This window comes from Ciconia boyciana, chromosome 8 (assembly GCF_034638445.1).
Source record: "Ciconia boyciana chromosome 8, ASM3463844v1, whole genome shotgun sequence".
NCBI lineage: Eukaryota > Metazoa > Chordata > Aves > Ciconiiformes > Ciconiidae > Ciconia > Ciconia boyciana.
The window spans coordinates 62,312,157-62,335,474 of NC_132941.1; the positions used below are offsets into that span (position 1 = coordinate 62,312,157).

The 23,318-nt window shown below is 39.3% G+C and overlaps 2 protein-coding genes across 4 annotated transcripts in view; one reads left to right on the forward strand and one right to left on the reverse strand.

Moving 5' to 3' along the window:
• Positions 1-1,819, reverse strand: part of IKZF5 (IKAROS family zinc finger 5) — a 16,246-nt gene extending 14,427 nt beyond the window's left edge. For 2 of the 3 annotated variants that reach the window (XM_072871227.1, XM_072871229.1), the window contains exon 1: positions 1,184-1,280. The gene's annotated coding sequence lies outside the window, so the exon portion shown is untranslated. Of the gene's footprint in view, positions 1-1,183; positions 1,281-1,655 lie in introns of those variants that run through there. The other variant, XM_072871228.1, reaches the window with a different exon arrangement.
• ACADSB (acyl-CoA dehydrogenase short/branched chain) lies at positions 1,394-22,329 on the forward strand. The gene is made up of 11 exons (XM_072871231.1): positions 1,394-1,454; positions 6,247-6,406; positions 7,338-7,438; positions 8,235-8,441; positions 8,901-9,071; positions 11,477-11,602; positions 12,004-12,096; positions 14,684-14,773; positions 16,287-16,424; positions 17,121-17,220; positions 17,903-22,329. The coding sequence occupies exons 1-11, from the start codon at positions 1,416-1,418 to the stop codon at positions 17,971-17,973; spliced, it is 1,296 nt and encodes a 431-aa protein (XP_072727332.1). The 5' UTR covers positions 1,394-1,415; the 3' UTR covers positions 17,974-22,329.
• The last annotated feature ends 989 nt before the right edge of the window (positions 22,330-23,318 follow it).

The following is a 23,318-nucleotide window of genomic DNA, read 5'->3' on the forward strand; positions in this document are numbered from 1 at the left end:
CAGATCAGATGCTTGCTGTGTCACTACCACAAACTAGTAAACGCAGTTTTAATTATGAGAAACCTGAGCAGACCAGCTCGTGTTTCACACACTCGAACGAGCTGATCACACCAGATGTTCCTCAAGTTCTACTTAAACAGAACATTTTCTGCACAGGCAACTGCATCTTCTCCAGCTTTATACACTGTCGGGTAGAATACTGGTTATTCATTTTCTACACAGGCACAACTGCTGGGTTTAACACTAGTTACGGTCCTGATGGGTACTAAGTTTATTGTCCAAGAAGTGCCATTGGATGTGCTAGGACGAAAGGCACTATAAATATTTTGCCTAAAGAATTATGCTAAAGAAAGTAATTCAGACGCAGTAAAACCAGTAGTTTAACATACACAGTAAGAACTCATACTGCAGTAATTATAAAAGAATAAAATAATATATAACTAAGAGCACATGTATGCATCCCGTTTTCTTTTACGGAATTAAGGGAAAAAAAAAAGGGGGGGGGAGGCGATCTCTCTGCCCCAGTCTCATCTTTTCCAGTGCAAAGTACTTAAAATTAACATAACGAAGGAGGAAGGATCCCAAACTCTATCCAAACCCTTCCTGCTCTTCTCGAGGAGTTTTGCGCGTGAAAAGGGGAAGAGGAATCGCAGCGTGGGTGTCTGCCGGGCCGAGCCCCACGACCTGTCATCAGCCACGGAAAACTGCCGGTTGCTCCGCCACCCCCTTTCCACGCCAGACGGTGTACGAACACCCCCGCGTTTCCTCCACCGTTCTCCGACCCACGCCGCCTTCACGCGTGAGCGGGAAGCGACACGGCCACGGCAGACCCCCGCGTAAACCTGTGTGTCCCCCCGGCTTCAAAACAAGGGAGAAGCCGAGGGGCTGCACCGGCCGACCCGGCGCCCCGCTCCCGGCGGGGCAGCGCGGCTCCCCCCGCCCCGCTGCCTTTCCCTCGCCGCTGCCCACCCGCCCCGCGCGGGGAGCCGACAGCAGCCTCCCCCGGCGAGGCGCCCCCGACCGCCCGGCCCCCCTCACATCAACGGGAGGCCCCAGCGGGGACCCCGCGGCCGCCGGGCAGGCGTGTTGCGGCCGCCGCCGCCGCCGCCCCGGGGAGGTGCGGGCCGTGCTGCCGCCGGGCCCCCTCACGGTGGGGGGCGCGCGAGGAGAGGCCGCCACTCACCGCCGCCGCCCCGCGCCGCGGCCGCCACCCGCCACCGCCGGTGCCGCCATGTTTGTTGTGCCTCCCGCGGCCCGGCCCGGCCCACCGCAGCCTCGCGAGACCGTGCCGAGGGCGTGGCGCGCCGTTCGCCGCGCTGCGCGTGCACCGGCGGGCGGGGGAAGGGGGGCGGTGGCCCTCGCGTTGCGGGGGCGGGACGGGGGCCGGGCCGGACCGGGCCGCGGCGGGCGCCAACATGGCGGTGGCGGGCGGTTGGCTGAGGAGCTGCGCGAAGGTGAAGCGGGGCGCCTGACGGCGGGAGAGGGGTGGGCCCCCTCTCCTACCGGGGCGCCGGCGTCCCCTGGTGTTTCCGAGCCTGCGGGTGCGGCCCTGCCCGTTGTCAGGGCGACGCCGGGGCCGCCGGGCGCCTGAGGGAGCGGCGGGCCGGGGGTTCTGGGCGCGGGGGGTTCCCGCCTCGCCTGTCAGCTCCTCTCACCTCACACCGCCAGTCAAGGCGGCCGAGGGGCCACCGAGCGCCGCGGTGGGGGCCGTGTGTGCGCGGCGCTGCCGAGGAGACCCCTGCCTGTCCGTTACGCGGCTCTCCGGTCCCGCCTGTGGGAAGGGGGTGCCGCGTTCCGCCGGCGTTCGCCACGGGCTGCGGCCTGCCGGGGACGAAGGCGGCTCCGGTGGCGCGGCCGCCCGCCGCCGCAGCGGCCCCCGGGGAGCCGCTGGCTGGGGCTCGGAGCTGGCGGGGCGCGGAGTCTGCTCGGCCGGTTCGAGTGCAGCTCTGCAGGGGGTGAGGGTGGGGTTGGAAAGCCCTCTTCTCCTTCTGCCTGGCGTTTTCTTGTACGGAGGGGTGGTGTTGGGTAACTTCTTGCTACGCAAAGTTCTTACAAATCTTTGTGAAACGGTTTGTAGTTGGAGCAGCCCACGGCTGATGTGGCTATGGGAAGACAGCACAGTTCTAGCAGCAAAGGTGCTTTGATGTCTCCTTTACTTACCTAAACAGACGAAAGGCTTGTGGCATTGTAGGGGTAAACAAAAGACAAAGGAAACAAGCGGAAAACCTGGGTTTGTGCCACACACACGCTTTTACTGTGCAGAGTGAGAAGACATGCTGGCCTGGGACCTTCTCATGGCAGCTTGTGGGTGTGTTGTGACAACTGAAGTAAAGAAAACCAACGCCATAAATGAGGGCAGGCAAGCTTCCTGTGATGGAGCTTCTCTGCTGAGAAGTAGGAACTGTTCGGAAGCCAGCTAGGACAGATACAGGAGTGGAAGTCATCAAGGAAAGCAAAGTGAGCTTAGGAAAATATATTGCTTTGGCCTTTTTTTATTTATATCTTAATGCTGCAGCCAGGTCTGCCAGCATTAAAATCTCATTTTAGATTGTAAAACAAACAGAAGGAAGCCTAAAGAACCGATCTTTAAAGAGCTGAGGTGGAGGTAAGAGTTGAGATAAATAGAAAAATCAATGTTATCAGCAACCCAGAAACCAGTTTTCAAATACATGTGTTTAGTAGGGCAAGCAGTCTGAATCTTGTAGCAGCGTAAATCATTACCTACAGAAAAAGAGGGGGAAAAAAGGCAGGGAAGCAGTACCAAAGCATTTGAGTAACGTACGTGCACTTTAAATAACTATCTGAAAGTTAGTAATACTATATGACTGCATGACTTCTAAGAATAAAAATGTAAGCAATAATGTAGTGACTTGATTATTTTTTTTTAATCTAAATGTTGAAATAAATAAATAATTTCTACACTGTGCTATTACTCTGGCATACCTGTGGGTTGCTGCTCTGTGTGGGGGTGTTGCCAATGTAGGTCCCGTCCCTTGGGGCCATCCTACTGGTTTTAAGACTTTTCAAGGTAACCTTGTTAAGAATATTCCTTTTGTCCTCTAGCACCATCACAATCAGGTATCAAACAAGCATTTATCAAACCCTGTCTGCATATGTACGCTAAGGGCTGCTTTTGTTTCTCCTGCGGCGGAAGGGCACCTTTCTCTGCCACTCTCAAGTGGGTTGGTTGCAGCGGAAGAGCCTCCATGTGAAAGCCTGGGGTGGTTTCCACCAGGGGGGAGGGATGGGAAGGGAGCTAAGGGACAGTGACTGTGATCGCTGACTTTCTCAAAACCTTTGGCATTGTTGCAAACTGCTGTAATGGCTGTAACCTGTAACAACCACCAAGCTGTTTGCTGTGTTTGAAAGCTTCTACTTGCTAGCCAGGCTGTTGGCAGGTCACCTCAGCCAGTACAGCCCTGCGCATTTGTCCTTCACCTTGCTGAGCTGCTTTTAATCAAGTTTCTCCAGCTTCCCATTTTCATGGAAACATATGAGAAAAATCTGCGTATTTTTTGTGGTCTACAAAATCTGTACTTCCCACTTGGGTCGGGGCAGAGTCTTCTGCATGCATTTGGTGATGTGTTCCCCTGTGTGGTCAATAATTCTACATCCAAGTGTCAGGTGCCATCAAATGAAAGTAGAGGTAATCCCAGAGTTGTTTCAACAGTACTGGCTTATTGCCTACCGAGCATACCTATTTGCAGCTTTTCGAAAAGTTTTGTATTCTTAGAAAGGCACCGTGCATTTTTCCTGACAGCTCTGGGTCAGTACTGGTGAAATATTCTCAGTGATTCATCTGTGGTTATGCCACCACGAAAGAAAAATGCTCTTTTCTTTGTACTTGGAAATAAAGTAGTGGAAGAAGCAGGACGTGTGTGTGATTTGTAATCCTATAACTGCTCTGGAAGCATACTGTGTTAAATATATATATATGTGTGTGTGTATACTTAGGTTTTTCCTTCTCAGACCTTGCTAAGAATATGGACTTACGCAGGTGGATGTTTAATGGTCTTACACATCTGGGTGTTGAGTGGCCTACCATAGCTGGATGTTCCGCAAATAATCCATTCCTGACTGACAGCTTCCGGAACATGGTTCCGTTGGGTTTTATCTCTATTAAAGCAACTCTTTCTTTGTTTTTCTGGGAAGACCTACAGTGACTCCAGTAACTTAGTCTTCATTTGGAAGTGTTGCAGCAATTGCTGATCATCCAAACTTTGTATTCATGAATCAGCCCCAGTAGTCAGTATGTGTTTTATGTGACCAGGGGGTGTTGAATGTGAATGAACATTGAATATTCACAGCAATATTTGTTTTCTATCTTACCTCTTCTTACTATTTTTTTTGTCAGACATGACTGGTTGTGCTGAAGTCAAAGTTTCCTTACTATAATAGACTTATGCATCTTGTCTATAAGACAAAAGGAGTCCGTAGATGTGTTTTACATCAGTTCTTCAGCCAGGGACATGACAGGTGTTGAAAGCCAACATGAAAGAGAGTGAACTATTAGAAAGATCAAAGGAATTTTTACTTCCTGACCCCAAAGTTTCTGCCATTTTTTGGGGAATGCTGCTATCGCAGCATGCATTGCAAAATTGCCCTGCGTTCTGTGAGCTAAATAGCAGTCTGGTTACAGCACAGTCAGTCGGTCTGCTCCCTGTGGGGTTAAGAGCGCATGCTGGCAAAAATGTATGTTGGCAGGCATATGCTCATATATGCATTATTTTTGTGGCATAAAATTTTTATGGCACAGTAGAGCTGTGTCTCTACTGGGGGTTTCTGTCAGCAGCTGTAAGACATTAATATCTCCACGCTTTAGACTGACACAGCAATAGTGACGGATATCTGTAGCAAAGATCTGATCTGTAGACGTTAGCCACAGAATAAGTTGGGTTTTGGGATCCATTTTTCTGTCTTGTCTCTTTTGAGATCAGTCAGTCAAACTGTGCTTCTTTTTTGAATACTGCTTTTCAGGAATACATTTTGCATCCGTTTAGCTACTTGTTAGCCTGTTACTTTTTGAGCCAGATCATACTCATTATGCTAACTTTTTAAAAAATCCTAAGAAATTATTCTGTGGTTAGAAAGTATATTAGCTTTCAAACCAAACGTGTTCCTTTCTAAAGCCTGCTGTTATCTACTTGAGTAAGTAGTTTATAGTTCTCCAAGGTACAAAACTAATTACCTGTCACAGTATCTATGTCCACCCACCTGACAATCACTATGCGTAGCTTGTTCCCAAAAGCCACTGTCTGTTCTGTTCATTTTTGTGACTTTTGCTATCTATGCTTAATGCCCTTCCCCCTATAGTAAAACGCTCTGTAATACCTCTGCTCTCTTGGTTGGATAACCAATGCTTCTTGATATCATTTGAGATTGTTGTATATCGTGGACGAATGGGGAGAGGTTAAGCATAAATTATTTAATTTTAGTTCCTTCCTGTACTTTTTAAATAAATCAACCAAATAAGACACATTAATTATTAGTCACATAGTACTATCAACATATTACCTATAGGATTTAAACTATATAGAAATTAACTATACAGAGGCATTCAAATGCCAGGGCTTTGTCTCTGAAATGTGTGCTCATTCTGAAAATCATTAAGCAGTGGATAAGAACTGAGTTTGAATACAAAAATCCACAGCAATGTTAAAAGTTATGCCCTTTCTCAGCAAAATACCAATAATCCAGATGAAGTGCTATCAGATTGCTTTAGAAACAAGAGTTGGTGGCCCCTAGAAAACCAGGCAGAAAGCCAAGTCTATCATTAAAGTTGACAGGTCTTCTGTAAAAAACATTTGTATGTCTATTTCACATTTACTCTTATATTTGTTAATGAAGATATTAATTCTATCAAAATATACACTTACTACTATGAATATTGCAGCAGACTTGCAAAATCATGTATAAAAATAAATACTATCAGCACAGTTTATTTGCTGTAAACACTAAAATTGACTAAAATTAATGTTTGTGAATACTTTGTAAAATAACATTGTGTTAGCAAACTTCCAGAAGGAAGATTGTTTGGGGTTAAAAGAAGAGTAATTAAAGATTATTTTCTTTTAGGACACTAGGGCAGTTATATGTTTTCAAAAACTTTCAAACTAGACATTGAATGTAAGTTATATTTCCTATTCATTTACTGAATAAAAACACTGGGTAAAATTGTGTATTGCTGTCTGTATACAAATACAAATTCTATTAACTGTTTGCATGTTCTGTATTTATTGTCAACAGCTGAAAAGAAATTTGCCAGCATACTTGGCTCCTTGGAGGGCTTCTCCGTGTGTCTTCAGATCCTCCAAATCGGAACTCATGCCAAATCTAGCCAGCGATGGAGTTGTCTGTGCTCCGCTTCAGACATTCACTGAAGAGGAGACGATGCTGAAAAATATGGGTACCTATTATCTGTGTGGTTAAAATTCAGAAATGTCTAATCTGAAGGGAAATTTTAGCTTAAAAATTTATTTTCATTATTTAATTATAGTTGTTGTTTAGTTAATGTTAAAACTGCTTTAGTTCGCAAGGAAGAATGTAATGTTCTTTTTCCGTGTTACCATTGCACAGTTCCACATACCACAGTGCAGTTTACTCTGCAAAAATAAATATTAACTGTTTAAAACTGTTGCTGTAGTAGAAGTGAAGTTGCCTGGCATTGACTCGTGCCCTTTCTGAAGTGTTTAGTTCATCTACAGTTAACTGCTCTAGCTGGTTTTCAGAGATTTCAGGTATACCCAGAACAGTGACAGATGTGATGTGAGTGTCTGCAATGCAGCCAGTCCTGCACGAAGACGACAGAGTTTCAGAAGGGATCCTCAGAGCAAAGGTGAAAGAGTGAGGATCTGCACATCTGGGAGAGAGCTTATAAAAGGCTCCAGTTAAACAAAACCAGCCTTATTCATAGGACTTTGTGCACTCAAAATAGCATGTGTTAAAGCCTGAGACCATCTTCCCAAACTGCAGGTTTAATTTATGAAGAAATAAGATACAGCTAACAAAACAAGGGGTGTATTTGAAATACTATCTGTAATTTTTTTGGTCAACTAACGTTACATAAGTGTTGATGAGATGCTTTCAAAGTTTCTGAATTTATAGGAAGTATTTGTTTTGGTTTAGAGAGTTGTAGCCCGGTTCAGAAAGAAATGATAATTGAGCCTTGTGGCACATTACCTTGTTTCACTCGGGCAACTTTTTGTCCTTTTATTAACTTGTCTGGGAGAGTCAGGGAATACATGCATAACCTGTCAGAAGTACCATATTACTGTTATATTGATCTTCAAGTAGGGTGTTAGAATACTTACACACTTTCTTACTTCTCTTCATTACAGTGACAAAATTTGCTCAGGAACGAGTTGCACCTTTGGTACAAAAAATGGATGAGAATTCGAAGATGGAAGACTCTGTAATACAGGGATTGTTTGAACAAGGGGTCTGCACACTTTTAATCTTTTATTCAGAAAGTGACATCATTTTATGAATCTCTAGCTGTGCACTTTTTGGATTTTTAGATTAAAAGATTGAGGGATATAATTCAAATGAACTAATGAATCATTACAAATTTTGGATTTATCATCAGCAGGGCAACTATCTCCTTTTTTTTTTTTTTACTGCATTATCACTCTCCATCTTTTCCTATAATATTCTTTCCATCTCTCCCACTCCCATACCACATTCTTTGTCTTATTTTTAAGTTCCTTATCTCCCCCCCCCTTTTTTTTTAATTGGGTAAGCATAATTGCATAGAATGCTGGGACCGCCATGATTCTGATAAGTGTTGCTGGAAAAGGGTATCAGGAGTCCTCTATGTCCTTACTGGGCAACCACAAGGACTTGTGTTGCAAATATCCTGTTGATCATTCCTGGATTTAATTTTAGCCTTTCCTGCTATCAAACCTAAATCTTGTCTGGGTTTAGAATGTCATTTTGTACAACAACAACTCTAAATATTAGACTTCTGTTGAGATTGCAGTTGTTCTGGAAAATGTACTCAAATTAGAGTGGGTCTGTATACTGCACATTAGTTATTTCTTGCATGAATTGACTATCAACTTCTGTGAAGAACTGTTAGTTTGTTAAGGGTATTGAAGGAACACAGGTCTTTGGGGAAGGATCTGGAAATACTTACATTCTGTGGGTTTTATTTTAATCTCTTAAGTATCAGCTTGGACTAACAAGTTGTTGACAAGAACTAACAGATTTATATATTTGCATCTTTTACATTTCAGCTGATGAGTATTGAGCTTGGGGAAGAATATGGAGGGACTGGTGCTTCATTTTTTTCAGTCATATTGGTGGTAGAAGAATTGGCCAAAGTTGATGCAGCTGTAGCTCTTCTATGTGAACTCCAAAATACACTAACAAATAAGTTGTTTACCACATATGGAACAGAAGAACAAAAGAGAACTTACTTGCCCAGAGTTGCTAAAGATACAGTGAGTCAAAGTCTCACTTTACTAAGCTATAATATAATTTTTAATAGTTGAGTAATGATAGTGGGGCGGTTCTTTTCAGTAACTAAATGGGTGACTGCAGCATTGGGAAATATGTGTAAACTTTGAAACACTGGTTAGAGCTGAGATCTGTGGTGATACAGATACATCCCGTCATCAGTAGCTGAGAGGTAAAAGTGGAAAGGCACTTATTAGTTTCATTAAAATTTAATTTACTATGGAAAAGAACTTTAAAGCTGTTGACTTTGAGAGACATGTAATTACATAGTGTTTCTGTTCTTAATCTCCATATCTGAAACAGTTACTTTGATGCAATAGTTTAAAATGTTTGAATTTAAGGGACTTGTGCTTGTTTATAACTATTTTTGTTGCAGAATTTGTTGTATGTTGTGCCTATATGTTCAGTAAAAAATAAAATGTATTTTTCCCTTCAATTGACAGATAGGCAGCTTCTGTCTTTCGGAGGCTGGATCTGGCAGTGATGCTTTTTCTTTGAAGACTCGGGCTGAAAAGAAAGGCGACTACTATATTATCAATGGCTCAAAGATGTGGATTAGCTCAGCAGAACACGCGGGAGTTTTCTTTGTGATGGCAAATACAGATCCATCCTTAGTAAGTTGCTAAAGAATAGTTGCATTTCAGTGACAGCTGATTATATATGAAACTATGGATTTGATATTAATAATCTGATGTTAAAGGTTAATATTCTTTGAACCTTTTCCTAGCTGAGAGCAAACCTTTAAAAATATTTCCCAACAAAAATTGAGGACTCGCCGAACAATTTAAGAATTCTTCCCACCAGGGGAAATAAAAATGTCAGAGTCATAATTGCTTAGATGAAGAGCACAGCATGCATTAGTATTATTCTGAGTAACAGAAGAACAGATAGTCTAAGTCGTTCCAACCTTTCTGACTTAACTGACAAGTTGCTGTTGTTAAAAGGCAAAATAGAACTTAGGCTACGTGCACTGGAAAACTAACAAGAATACAACAGCAAAGTATGTTCAGGTAAAAAAATACATAGATGAATATGCATGTTTCAAGTTTTGTCACTAATTTGGATATAGGTAGTAGATTCAGAAAAGTCAACTGCAGGCTTTAAAATGTACTATACCAATACGGTAGAGTGATAGTCAAATATAAAACTAAATTGTTTAAAACTTTTATTTTTTAAACTTCTTCCAGTATCACTTGCTTAAAAATGTAACTTGAAGATATTTATTTTTAAAATTAAAATTTCAGGTTTTGACTAAATAAGAAGAGGGGTTTTTCTTTCATTGTATCAAACAGTTGAACATCGTGTCACTTTCTGAATTTTTATTCATTTCTTCACAAGCTGGTGGGTGATTTGAGTACTACATACAATGAAAATATATTTGATAAGCCAGTTTCTATATTTGTTAACTGCTGTGCATTGCCTTATAATCTGGAGTTGTTTCTGTATTAGTGTAACATTTTAAAAATTTATAATAGATTGTCTTCTTAAAGTTAGAAATTTGCTTTTACATATTCAAGAAGGAGATTAAAAATCAATGCTGCTCAAAGATTAAATAACAGTTGACATCAGTATAAATGAGAGAACAGACCAGCGTAGAATTGTGTACCGAAATGTACAGTCTGCACGAGCAGCTCCCCTTTGGTGAGGTGGGCTGTCACTGAGGTGAGATTGAAACCGCAGCCTTCTCTTTAAGAAGAGGCAGCTCTTCCAGAAGAACCACAGGACTTTTCCTGCCTCTCACTGTCACCCTCTTAGTGAGAGGAGGTGCTGTGTATTCTAGGGACAGGAAGAGATGGAAACACGGCCAGGAACGCCTCGCATTTCTGTCTCATGGACCTTGTAGTATGTTGCGTAAGAGACACTGCTGTGGTTTTGGCTGGGGTTGATGCTGAGGAAGCAAGAATGAGTGGTGGAAAGGAGAGAAAATTGGGAATAAGAATTACACAGAGGGAAAAAGAGAAAGTGACAGCTATCAGGAATCACCGTTCTGTACTTCAAGAATCTACTTTAAGGCTTCAAAGATATGAAGATTTTAAGCCTGTATGTAGGAGATGCCAGAATTTAGATTGGCTATACAATCTATGTGTTCTCACATGCATTATTTAGTGCCCTGTCTAAATCATTATCTGAATACCAAATCAAGTCTTTGAGCTTTTTGATAACAACCATCATAATGATTTCGGACTACTTTATTAATTATATTCCCACTACCTCTCTAAAGTGAAGAGACAGTCATATCAATGTTCTGCAAACTGGAATCACAAGGAGAATGTGTGTTTCTTGCCTAATCTAACACCCACCAATTCTGGGTGTTAGATTAGGTCTGTTATAATACTTAGAATTATACTGCTTAGAATTATAGAATTATACTTCTATATACTTAGTATTATAGAAGAATACTTTGAATATTCAAGCACAGTTCCAAGTGACGCCACTCTCATCAGTCAGTGCTCTTACTTTGGACAACCTTAAAAGGAAGAGTATATATGCAGCCTTCCATGAGAAGAGTAGCTGAAGTAATTGGGCTTAAGTAAAATCTTGCATCCTATAGAATCATCTGACATGGGTTTAGAGCCATTATTCATTTGACCACTTTAGTCTAAAGATACCCTGTGTCTTCTTGCAGTCCATTGTTTGACTGTGACGTATGTTCCAACAGGAAGCAGTAACTTCACTGCACAGCAATGACTTGCTTTCCCAGAGATTTCCAGTACAGACAGGCAGTACAGTCCTCTCTGTTTCATTTACATAATACCAGTCCACTGGTATTATCAAGAGAACTTTTAAGGTTGTTCTGATTATGTTTTCCACATGGAATATTTTAATAGGAAGGTGTCTCTGGCCTTTGTTAAACCATAATTAGCAGACACAGAGGGAACAGATGACAGTGCCAGTGTTTTATTTAGTAATATAGTATTAAGCAGGTGTAAAATTTCGGTACCGGAATGAGATCTTTAGACTGCCATTTGGTGATATTAGTATAAAAAACAGTTCTTGATTAATTTTTAATTCATCCTAGGGATACAGGGGAATTACATGCTTCATAGTAGATCGCAACACAGAGGGACTACACGTAGGGAAGAAAGAGGACAAGCTTGGAATCAGAGCGTCTTCTACCTGCCCAGTAACATTTGAAAATGTTAAGGTATTGTAAGTTGTTTAGCTTCTGAAGCATAATATGTGTATAATTGGAGCTTGACCACATATAAGGAAAGAAAGTTAACTAAATTCCCAATATTTTTTTTTCTTTAGACATACTGATTGTTTGGCATATTTTAACTTTTTTCTCGCTATTCTTTCACAGAAGTCTTGAGGGGGGGTTGGGTTTCTTAAATTTTGATGCAGTTTTTCTCAATCGTCAGTTTATAATTGCATGTATCAGGAAAAGTTCTAATCAGATATTCTAGGAATCAAATGTCTGGTTTATGTTTTATGCCTTCACTTATGAGGAACAGTAAATAAAACGTACACTGATTCACCTGTGAACCCTTCTCGCAGTTGTGAAGCAGAATAGAAGAGGAATAATTGAGTGGTTTTATTCTTTAGGTTCCTGAGACCAATATCCTGGGACAGGTTGGACAAGGCTATAAGTATGCAATTGGAATGCTAAATACTGGCAGAATAGGTATCGCTGCACAGGTGGGTAATTTTGTTTAATACTGAATACAACCAGTATATAACTTTGAATTTGGATTGACATTTACAAAATATTTAAAGCTAATAAGAATAAACTATTTAGAAAATACTTTATTAAAAACTAAATTGCCACTAGATGTCACTATTCCTGTGTCTAAGTTATGGTAAAATACTGAAACAACTGTCAATGGTAAAATTCTCCTTCGGTGACATAAGCAATAGATTTAGAAAACATTACATGGCAATTAGTTTGTCTTTAGTGGTTAACTTATTGCTACTGAAATTTATCAACATTTTTATCTTCCATTATGCAAATTTATTTTACAAAGAAAACTAGCTTTGGAAAATATAACACACTGAAATGTATAATATCAATGCTTCCAGCTGTGATTGTATGGGATTGCCAAATGTAACCTTATGCTAACTGATGTTTTCCCAACAACTTGTTTTTAAAAGTCAACTTATTTTTAAAATAAATATGATTTTTTATAGCAGAAATGTCCTAGGTCATTGTTGTGTTTGAAAATTGCACCCTATAGCATCTTAGGGGAAAACATTTGCTGACCTTGGAGGTATTTCAAAATGTTGTATTTTGTTGTAAATTCAATTTGGATCTCAGATTGCTGCTGCTTTCAGTGGAAATCAGGTTCAGCCCTATAATAAAATGACTTATGACAAGTTTTTATATTTTTAATTTGCTTTTGAAAGTAATCTTTTCTTTGTTTCTACTTTGTTGTGGATCTGGTTGTGCTGTGTAGGGTGTAATATGTCCATACTACCAATCTCCCTTATCTTTTGCCCTAGTTTGCAAACAGACCAGAAGTAATAGTCCTCATTAAATTTAGACTTTCCACGTGGCAGTATACTATGCTGCTAAATAGGTCGGCTTTTCCATCATTTCTGAAGATTATCTGTGATTAAACTTTGTCTGATATGGCGTGGAAAAACTAGGGCTGTGGGCCCCATTGTTCCCAGAGAAATAAATAATATAGAGGCCCTTGCAGTAAAATACATGGTCTGGATTTTACTCTTAATTACTCCAAGTTACACTTACAACCTAATTAAAAGTGAAGGTCAGGTAGTTGTTATACCTTAGTTACTACTTTCTTGGCACCTTCAAATGAAGAGAAATGTACTTGAATGTACAAGAACAGCAGTTCTAAAGCCCTGTAGTATTGAGTTTAGTTTTGCAATAGTAATAGTTTTAAAAGATAATGAACACCTTATAAAATGTAATTGTGGCTGTGAAAACAGTTTCAGATAGTTTTAGTGCAAGGTAGCTGCATATATCGTTACAGGTGCTGAAGTGGATATACTTGATTTATCTGTATGAGTTTATATAAGAAGGCAACAAATCTGATTAGCAGCAGACTGTATTATTTTACTCTGTTCTTTTCCCACATACTCATTTTCCTGTGTATTGTGGGGTTTTTTTCCTAGAATCTTAAATGATTAAGGAGTAGATGTCTGAACCCAGTCAGAGTCATGTTTTTATCTTCTTGGGGCCCTTGGCTTTCAGCTTAATATGTGGGTCTATCCAAAAATACCCATACACTATTATACATCATTAAAAGCAGTTTGACATAAGCTGCTTGATGTGACAGCTGACTGCCACGTTGTAGTATCCTGTCTTGACTTAGAAAAGTTTTATGAGATTCCAATTTTACTATATACTGTTACCTTGCTTTTTGATAGTTCTTCATGCCATTCATTTCCCTTTTTTTTTCTTGTTTGATGCTTCCCCTTATCTAATTTCCTATCTTTGTTTTTCCTAGGAAAGAAACTAGGTAGAAATAATGCGTTCGGATGAGTGATGGTTGTATAATGAAACCAACTGATCTTATTTACTAATAGCTATATATTCCAAGATATATGAAAGGCAAGGTCCTTTCTTTACTATCTTGTTTGGAATGGAATACACTTCTCAAAATTTGGTAGTTAAAAAAAATGTAAAACTAGTTTACTTTCCAGATTTCGTAATGTTTCTTTAGGCTAACAAATCAGACACTAGGGTAGATGCAAGTTACTTCTTTATAAATGTTTGTGTGTAGTTTTCCCGGATGTTATCCTCCAGGATAACAATTGTGTTTTGCCATCTTTGCTGCTGAGTGAAGAGAGTGTGTGAAAAGACAATGGGTCTTCTAAAATTGTTCTGTTGGTTTTTTTCTAGAAAATGCTGGAACAAATGTTATCTCTCCTTCCACTATACTAGTTTTCTAACTTCTGAAATAAATCACTAATTCTGACAGTCTAGTGTCTTCTATAAAATGAGAAATTATTTTTATTATGAAAATAGCTTTGAATAATCATTCAAATTATTTTTCCTTTAGTAGTGTAATGTAGATCTATAGATCTTTAGTTTACAGCAATTTTCCCATGTAATTAAGAATTTTGCCAGAAACACGTAATATTTGTGCAACCACATTTGACCCATAACTTTTGTTCAAAAATTAGTGATAGTGTTTTCACAAATACTTTGCCTTTAGTAAGAAAGTTTCTTTCAGGAATGGAATAGTATGGAATAGGCTTATTCCTCAAAGTTGGGGTTTTTTTTGTCCTAACTCACCTCAGTATGTCTTATTTCTTACAGATGTTAGGTCTGGCACAGGGGTGTTTTGACCATACGATTCCCTATACAAAGGAGAGAGTCCAGTTTGGGAAAAGCATATTTGACTTCCAGGTAATTGTTAATGAACACATGGGAAGTTTCCTCCAAGAGAGTAGTAGTTACCACAGTAGATGAAGTCAGTAAAATGAGTAATCCTATTTGCATAGTTTGTGGTCCACCTTGTGTCATGTCTCTACTTCTCAAAATTTGAGAAGAATTTCAGATGAGCATTCATCTGCCATGTAAAATATATAAATTCAGTGCTATGTGCCTTTGCAAGTACCGTATAAATAATTTAAAACTTCAAAACGTTATTAACATAACTCCTGTTCCTTGATAGTATATTCACTGCCTTTGACAATAATACACGTGGAACTCCTTTCTCTTCTGATTTTAATATCACAGTATGTTGAATGTGTTCCAGTTTTTATACCCTTTCATGAGGTGTAGGGGAAGGCCTTTTTCTGGAGACATTAGAAATTATAAAAAGATAAGGAAAACTGATTGAATTATTAGATTTCCTGTGTTACATGAAGACATTTAGTTTTCATGATAATATCTGTATCTTAAAACGAAAAAGACTCTTTGTTGCAAAAATGATGTATAGTTTAATAAGGAAGATATATAATTGTAATTACTATAGTAATTTTCTTGTTAAAAGAAACCTACATCTCAGATGAAGGGAAGGAACATTAGTACTACTCATAATTTATACAAATTTTAGGAACCAGCCACAGATATCTAGGAAATTATTGGAACTGCGTCTTTTGAATGGGAAATGGAATTTATAATTGCCGAATCATTTTGTTATTTTGACCTGCATATATATTTTTGCAAATTTTAGGGAGCAGTGCTAATAAGGGTTTCTAATAAGAGGAAAGATTTCATTGTGTTTTAGGAGCAAGTTAGACAATATTTAGTTAATATTCGTTTTCAATCATCATAATGTTTGGGTCTCCTTAAATAAACCTATTCTTCTGTAATACCTACGATTTAGAGGTGAGCTCCATCACCTTTTTCCTTCCCTTTGAATCCATTCATCAGTCACATTCTCTAGACTTTTATGCTGCTCCTAACTCTTGTCTCATGGTTATGGGACATGGGAAGAAGTGGTTGTCACCTTGCTATTTCTCCACTTAAGTACTTTTTTCAAGTTTTTCTCAGTTAAGCTCACAGCTTTGACCTACCCGTGTCTCTGTGGTGCTGAGGAAAGCGTTAAGATTTGGCTGAAATTTTCCTTGATATTCATGGGTTCAAACAGGTTCACGTTGAACCCTCCTGTCCAGCCAGTCAGGAAAGAATTTCACCAGTACTCCTGAATCCAAGAAGAGGGAAGGAGAAAATGGGAGTGCAGTTCCTAAAAGGACTTTGGTGGCCCAGAGGTTTTCCAATGTCAATGGCATAGATGCAGACATGTGCAGACTTACTAGTCCATCTAGATCTTGTATTTTTATTTTAGAGTGTAGTGTTTCACCATGTGTTTAGTGTTTCACCATGTTCCTGGGTGAAAAAAATGGTTCTTGCTAGAAATTCCAGTTGAGTACCAGATACTGGTTCTGTCTGACTTGTGGTGTGGTTATTACAGGGGATGCAACATCAGATAGCTCAGGTGGCCACGCAGTTGGAGGCAGCGAGGTTGCTGACCTACAACGCAGCCCGTCTTGCAGAAACGGGAAGGCCATTCATAAAGGAGGCGAGCATGGCCAAATACTACGCTGCTGAGGTAACTTGCAGTTTCTTTATTCAGTGGATTTATTTCACTGCTCTTTAAACGCTTCTTCTGTTACTGAATGTATACCTTTTAATTCATGTTTTGCTGTGAGAGCTGTGGATGTACTTTTACCTTGTTTCTCATTCTCAGTCCGTGTATGAAATGTAAAGTAGGCCACCAAAGAATGAACTGCTCACGCCCCTGAATAAAATTTTGAAAAACAAGCGACAACATTAAAAGATAAAGTGAATTAGTATTTTCACTCATCTAGAGAGATTTAATTCTCTCAGAATTCTCTTTTTGTGGCTGGAGAATATGGCATGGTGAGGCTTCATTTGTGACCATTCAACTCTGCTGGTCACAACTGCGAGTCTTAACATGATTCAAAACTGGATTGCTTCTGCCTCTTTGTAATCGCTGCCTTGCATACCGCTGCTAGTCTTTTTCACAGTGCAGCATATGAACTATTGCAGTAATGGTTAGTGAATTCTTGATGTCCTCTGGTTTAGAAAAATGTCATCTTTATTCTAAAATGACTTGCATAAATAAGATGAATACAAAAACATCAGTCCTTCCTCTTCCCACTTGGTCTAGTTACTGCTTTAATTACTGCTTTGTTTTTGCTTTAAATAGCTACAAAGCATAAAATTTACTACCACCTGCATGAAGTTGAATCCTGAAATTGTAACTCTGAAACTATTTTCATAGGTTGCAACACTGACAACTAGTAAATGTATTGAATGGATGGGTGGCGTTGGATTCACAAAAAATTATCCAATAGAAAAGTACTATCGTGACTGCAAGATAGGTGAGTGATAGTTTCTTAACAAGTATTTCTTGTAGCGTTAGTAGTACTAAAGTTTGAGGATGAATGACTGGCTATGTTTTTAAGATATTTTTTCCCTGAGACTGTAATCAACACTGATTCAAAGGCTCAGATATGAGACGGTAAAACTTTAGGTATAAATATCCGTGTATGTAAGGCTAGTTAAAATGTTTCATTAGATACCAATAAAATACAAACACACACATTGTGTCCCATTCTATTAAGAAAATTCCAGTTCAAAAAAATTGAAAATACTTTCTTTGGCTTTAAGATCTGGATCTATGTGGAGTTTTATTTTCAAGACTTCCTTGTTTACTGTTATAATCCTTGGACATAACAGTTTGACATTTCTAACAATATTACCCTTTGACTTTTATTGCTGATAGCATTTGTAAATATTTAAATTTTGTTGGTTATTTATGAATTGCTTTTCAGGAAAATGTCTTGTCATTATGTTGTACCAGTAGAAAAGTATTTTAATTGTTGCAGATAATAAAATATGAACATTTATGTAAACAATAATTCTGTTCCTAGAACTCGCTCAGTAAAGCTTCACTTCGTAATTATAAATGTTCTAACTGGACTGTTAGAACAAGATCTTGGTCTTTCTTCATATACTCACTGTGGGTTTATAGTCTTCTAACTTATTTTCTTCTGATTTCAGGTACAATATATGAAGGAACTTCAAATATCCAGTTGAGCACCATTGCAAAAAGCTTAGCACAGGAGTACTGAAACCATAAGGACTTCTTGACCGTTAACAGAAATTATTTCACTAAACATTCATTGTGAATTACATATTTATTTGTAATTATAAAAATCATAAATAAGAATACATCATCACAGACAAAATCATAAGGAAAACCATGAATTCCCCATTTCAGGACAGTGAGTGTTTAATTCATGCAAAATCATGAATTCCACTTTCAAATCCAAATCATGGGTTAAAAGTATTTCTTTCTGCCTGAGACACTTCTAAGCTAACACATTGGCTGAAATTATTTGGTTGCTTTGGGCTATACAAACAGTGTATCTCCGCTTTGAGATTTCAAAGTGAAAAGAAAAGAAGCCAAATCTTTGGCTTGCCTGGTGTGAAAGGTTCTGTTAAGCCACCAAAGGGCTCTACGTGTGCAGCAGAACTGTTGCATGGCATGAAGCTGCTGTTTGTTCGTGATGCCCTTTATTAGCATGGGGTACAGGAGAGGTATGTGGAAAGAGGTAGAAGTGATGGTTTCCTCTCTCCCAGGTGGAGTGATGTCTGTGGAGCTGCTGTAATTGGAGTAATTTTTACAGCAGCCCTTAGTGTGTTCTTAAGTATATCTTGGTAATTAAGCCCTTCCAGCCCCAATTTGTAGTGCTGAAAGGTGGATAATATCTACCTCCCTTTCCAGCCTTCTCAGCTGTTAAGGGTTTTAATCTAAGAGGCTATTTATAGTTCTCCTTTCATAAAAGGTTGAGTTGAAATCTTTGTGAAATGGGGTTAAAAAAGCTCTAGTAGTTCTGCAAAAAGACAGAGATATAAGCCAGGTAATAGGAATGCTGTGATACTACCTCACAGTGGCCTTTCCATGTTCAACGTATTTTACAAACTTCAGTCCTCAGAGCCTTCCTGGGAGTTAGGGAGGGACTGTTAATTTGCAGCCTAGAAAACTCGCTCATGGAAGTTAGTGGTTCTCTAGCGAAGTTTTTCTCATTTTGAAGGCGAGAGAGAGGAAGGGGGGGGGGGGGTGAGAAGCATTTGCTTTTTTATCCCTCTCTGTTTACTTTAAAATTAGACATTTTATTTACGGCAGAAACCTCTTCAGTGCTGGAGAAGTAATTAACTAAGAATCAAGAGACGGAAAGCTTAATATATGAAAAATCATTATAATTGCTGTAATTGGCAATTTGTTTCAAGTGTTTTTGCGAGGGAAGGATAGGCTTTCTTGTTTTGGCTGACTTAGAAGAATCTCATTTTTAAAGCTTGCTAGTCACTGATGATTCACTTCGAGTGGAGCTTAGAATGTTACAGGCTGAGATCTCAAAGGATTTTCTAGCAAAACTAGGGTAAATGACACTTAACAAGTATGATTTTGTAAAACAAGCAGACTGCAGTGCCTTACACAAAGAAACAAGCAAGGAGGAAAAGCACTATTAAAAAGTTTTCTGACTTTCTGTCAGCTTCAAAGGGAAGTAACTACTTTAGTGAATTACTCCCCCTATATACAGACTTTGCTTTTTCATAGGTGAAGAATTAGTGTGATAATTATCCTTATGCCAATAAAAAAAGCCCCTCCCATATCAGTTTGATCAACAGCTTTGAGATTTTCAAAAATGCAAGAGTAGGAAGGTAGACTAGATTATTTCTGAAGTTTTCTTCTAGCATTATTATTATTATTATTATTATTATTATTATTATTATTATTATTATCATCATCATCATTATAATTATTAATGCATTTCAGGTTATTTGCAGGCTTTTCTTTTGGCTGAATTGAAACAACTGGGGAGATTGTTAGGGTAGAATGAAGACTACAGAGACCACAACAGTTAACTGCAGTTATTCTGCTCAACATAGTCTATCCGCAAGTCTAAAATTATCATAACCGTACTACAAAATGCTTGAGTTAGCGTTGATTAATGTGACGAGTTGTGCTAATGTGAGGCAGTCCTTAGCTGCTGCAGTTTAGCCTCCTTTGCTAACATGAGTGTCAGCAGAGATCAGGTTTTGATTCATACTGTTTAATAGGTCTCCTAGTTTGAGATACTATCTTAGCTTGGCTTCTGCAGTTTTGCATGAGGCTAGGAAGTGAGTGGCAATATTTAACTGACTTAATATAGTGCTAAAAGCAAATCCTTTGTGGAGGAAAGTGCAGAGCTCTTTGAAGGACTTAAAGGCTGGATATCCAGGATTATGTAAAAGGACTGTCTCTTTGTGTAGAACTGTGTCAGGTATCCATTTGAAAAAATAATCAGGAAAAAATCAAAATAATGTGATTTCCTACAGTCTCAACTCAGATGCCATAGTCCAGGAAACAACCTGAACAGCCTCATCAGCTACTCAACAGTTCTTCTCAGAAAAGCAAGCCTTTAACTAATGTTACAGCTGTAAATATTTCATGTGTCTCGATTCTGTATGCTGTATTCTGTACACAATAAGTTTTGTAAGAAATGTATGTATTGTATTTGATTTTTGTCTACAAAATTCTGTGGAGGAGTATGCGCACAAATTAATTATAACCACTGAGTTTCTTTCATTGTTGTTTTGAAAGGGCGCGTACCACCGTGGAGAGCATTAGCCATGCTGGTCGCTGACTTCGGGAAGAGTTAACTTGTTTCATCCCCTTACGTCTGATTCTATTGCTGCACTAATGCAGACGTTGGTTTAGTAATAAGATGTGCTGTGCTGTTGTCCAGGAGCTGTTAAGAGCTGCCTGTGCTACCCACCCCCTGTTCAGTTTGGGACAGGCATTTATGGATTTACATAAATTGCATTTCTGCATTTGGCACTGCGAGCACAGGACTGTTGATGGTGGCTGGCTGCACGAGGACGTGTAGGGCTGCAGAGCTGGCATTGTGAACTCTGTGAGGCTTTCTGTGCTAATGACAGGACTCAAAGCTGCTTTATACACCATATGTATTTATATTAGTGAGTTTTACCTTTATATGCCCTTAGCCAGCCCAGTCAATATAGTCTATTGCCCTGGAACAGCATTTTCAGTATCAAATGTTGCATCTGAGCTTCCACAGTTAGAAGAAAAGACCTGTATTGAGAATGTATTAAAAGTGCCTGAATTTTGTATTTGACTTGTGACAGTACTAATCTTGTACATCAGGTGACGGTTCTCTAATAATCTGTCATTTTAAATAGTGTCCCAGATCTTGCAATTTTTCTACTGGGAGAGAACACATGTATCTTCTGTCAGGTTTCTTTAGTATTATTGTGGTTTGTGATAAAGGCCTGAGGCAGGTTTCCACAGAAAGGTTTAATTGCTACATGGGAAATACTCAAATACAACATTATATATAATGTTTTCTATGTTGTTGGTTTTTCTTTCATATTTTCTTTTCCCCATATAAAGATTGTGTTAGAAAAGGCTTATGTGAAATATAAAGTAATTGTTCACTGGGAGCCTTTCACTATGTAAAGAATTTTCTAATTAACATGTTATTGCATTTCCATTTGGAAATCTTTTGGTGAGAGACACATTTCAAGTTCTTCCTACCAAGCTAAGCTCGATTTGAAACACAAGCTGGTTTGAAAGCAGCTGTCCGATTTTCCGGAGCTTGCTTATTGAATACATGAAAGCTGAAAAAACATTTTTCCTCAACCCCAGAATGTATTCAGTGTACCACTGTGATAGATCTTCTCCTAAGAGAATTACGTGAAAGTGGTTAACAGATATATACTGTTATCACAGTATCTGTGGTATCACTGCTACCACAAATACTTCATAAATATGTACCTGTTATGTTATCACTGTGCAAACTGTTGGCGGAGGCACAAATGAAGTGAGAGCTGATGGGCAGATGAACATGTATTGTACGATTCCCAAAGAATTTTCACGTGATTTGTCATTTTATGGTGTATTGAAATACAGTCGTTGCACAGTGTTTTGCAAGGAGTTGTCTTCTCTGAAGTCTAACTCCTTGGTCCAGGTCCAGGTGAGGAGGCGTGGTTCGTAATCTTACTCTTCTGGATTCGGCTGCCTAGAGCTACGTAGCGTGGTCGGCCGTACGGGCAGGTGAGAGGAAGCAAGAGGTCTTTCTGAGCCCACACCAGAGACAGCCAAACATCAATGCATAGTGAATCCAGAGTTCCAGGCTAACAAATAGGAATTACAATAATTATTTCAGTTAAATATGCCAGTTGTAAGATCAGTTGCTATAATTAACAAAGTCCAGCTTAGTGGCATTGAGGGAATTTCTCATTATCTGGTACTAGAGACATTATTAAGCTGCTTTGAAATCTTGGCTTTTATTATCCTCTAAAAATATTCCGTTCCTGTGCAATAACTGTCTAATACATGAGGTGACTAGAACTAACCACTGTGTTTCCTAATAGCTTGTTTCATAGATCAGAGCATTCAAATGTTGATTCGTATTGGTATATTAATGTTCAAAAGAACATGTAATGTACAATGTAACATTTTTTTTATAAAATACTTTAAATCAAAAAGTTGTACAGTCTCAACAGGCAGCAACAGCATTTTTATATATTATTCTGTCTTTCAAGATCGTTTGGATTTACATCTTTCTGAAACTATTTTCCCTCTATGTATCTTATTAGCTGTAGAGCTCCTAATACTGGAAGACTATACCTATAAAGAAATCTCAAGGTGACTTCACTGAAGATCCTAAAGAAAAAGCACTCCTACCTGACAGAAAGCTGTGTCTCGATAGCCAAGTAACCAGCACTTTCAGAACTGGCTTTATTTAATATACAAAATGAGGACTTCTGAACATGCAGAAACATTTGTCCATCAAACATTTTGCAGGGATCTCTGAAGAAAGGAAAGCTATTACAAGCTGTAACCACTCTCTTACCAAAAAAAAAATTTGAATAGCAACAGGAAACCTGAAAATACAGCAATAAATTTCCAACTCCCAGATTGCAAACCTGTGTTATTTGGGGGTCACCTAACCAGGAAATTAGCATATATGGACTGAAAAGTAAATTCTGCTCTCTAACCATCCAGACCTGGAGGTGTTACAGTCCGTTTGAAGCGTTACACAAACCATTGTCACAATTTGTGACAGTTTTTAAAACATCTGTTGTAAATCACCAGATAAGGCAGGGCTGGGCTGCTTTGGGTGTGTTTAACAGAGGAGAGAAGTCAACTTGCCGACATTAGGAGGACTTAAAATGAGCTTCGCTTCATCTAACGACGGCTGGAGGCTCATGGTGGGAAAGCGCCTGTCGGTGGGAAGAGCTGAAACGGAGCGGTGCTGCGTGTTTGGTTTAGTGCCAAATGCAGGTTGGCAGATCAAGAAATGCCTTAATGTTTGCCAGCTATGAGATGACTTTCTTTCCTAGTGTAGATAGAATGAAGGGAAGAGCAGAGCTGCGACATGGTGGGTTCATGTTGAGTTTGTACCCC

Coding starts and splice junctions, on each gene's coding strand:
- ACADSB (XM_072871231.1), top strand. CDS start 1,416: ATGGCGGTGGCGGGCGGTTGGCTGAGGAGCTGCGCGAAG. Junction 1,455..6,246: donor GGCTGAGGAGCTGCGCGAAG/GTGAAGCGGGGC, acceptor TATTGTCAACAG/CTGAAAAGAAATTTGCCAGC. Junction 17,221..17,902: donor CTATCGTGACTGCAAGATAG/GTGAGTGATAGT, acceptor TTCTGATTTCAG/GTACAATATATGAAGGAACT.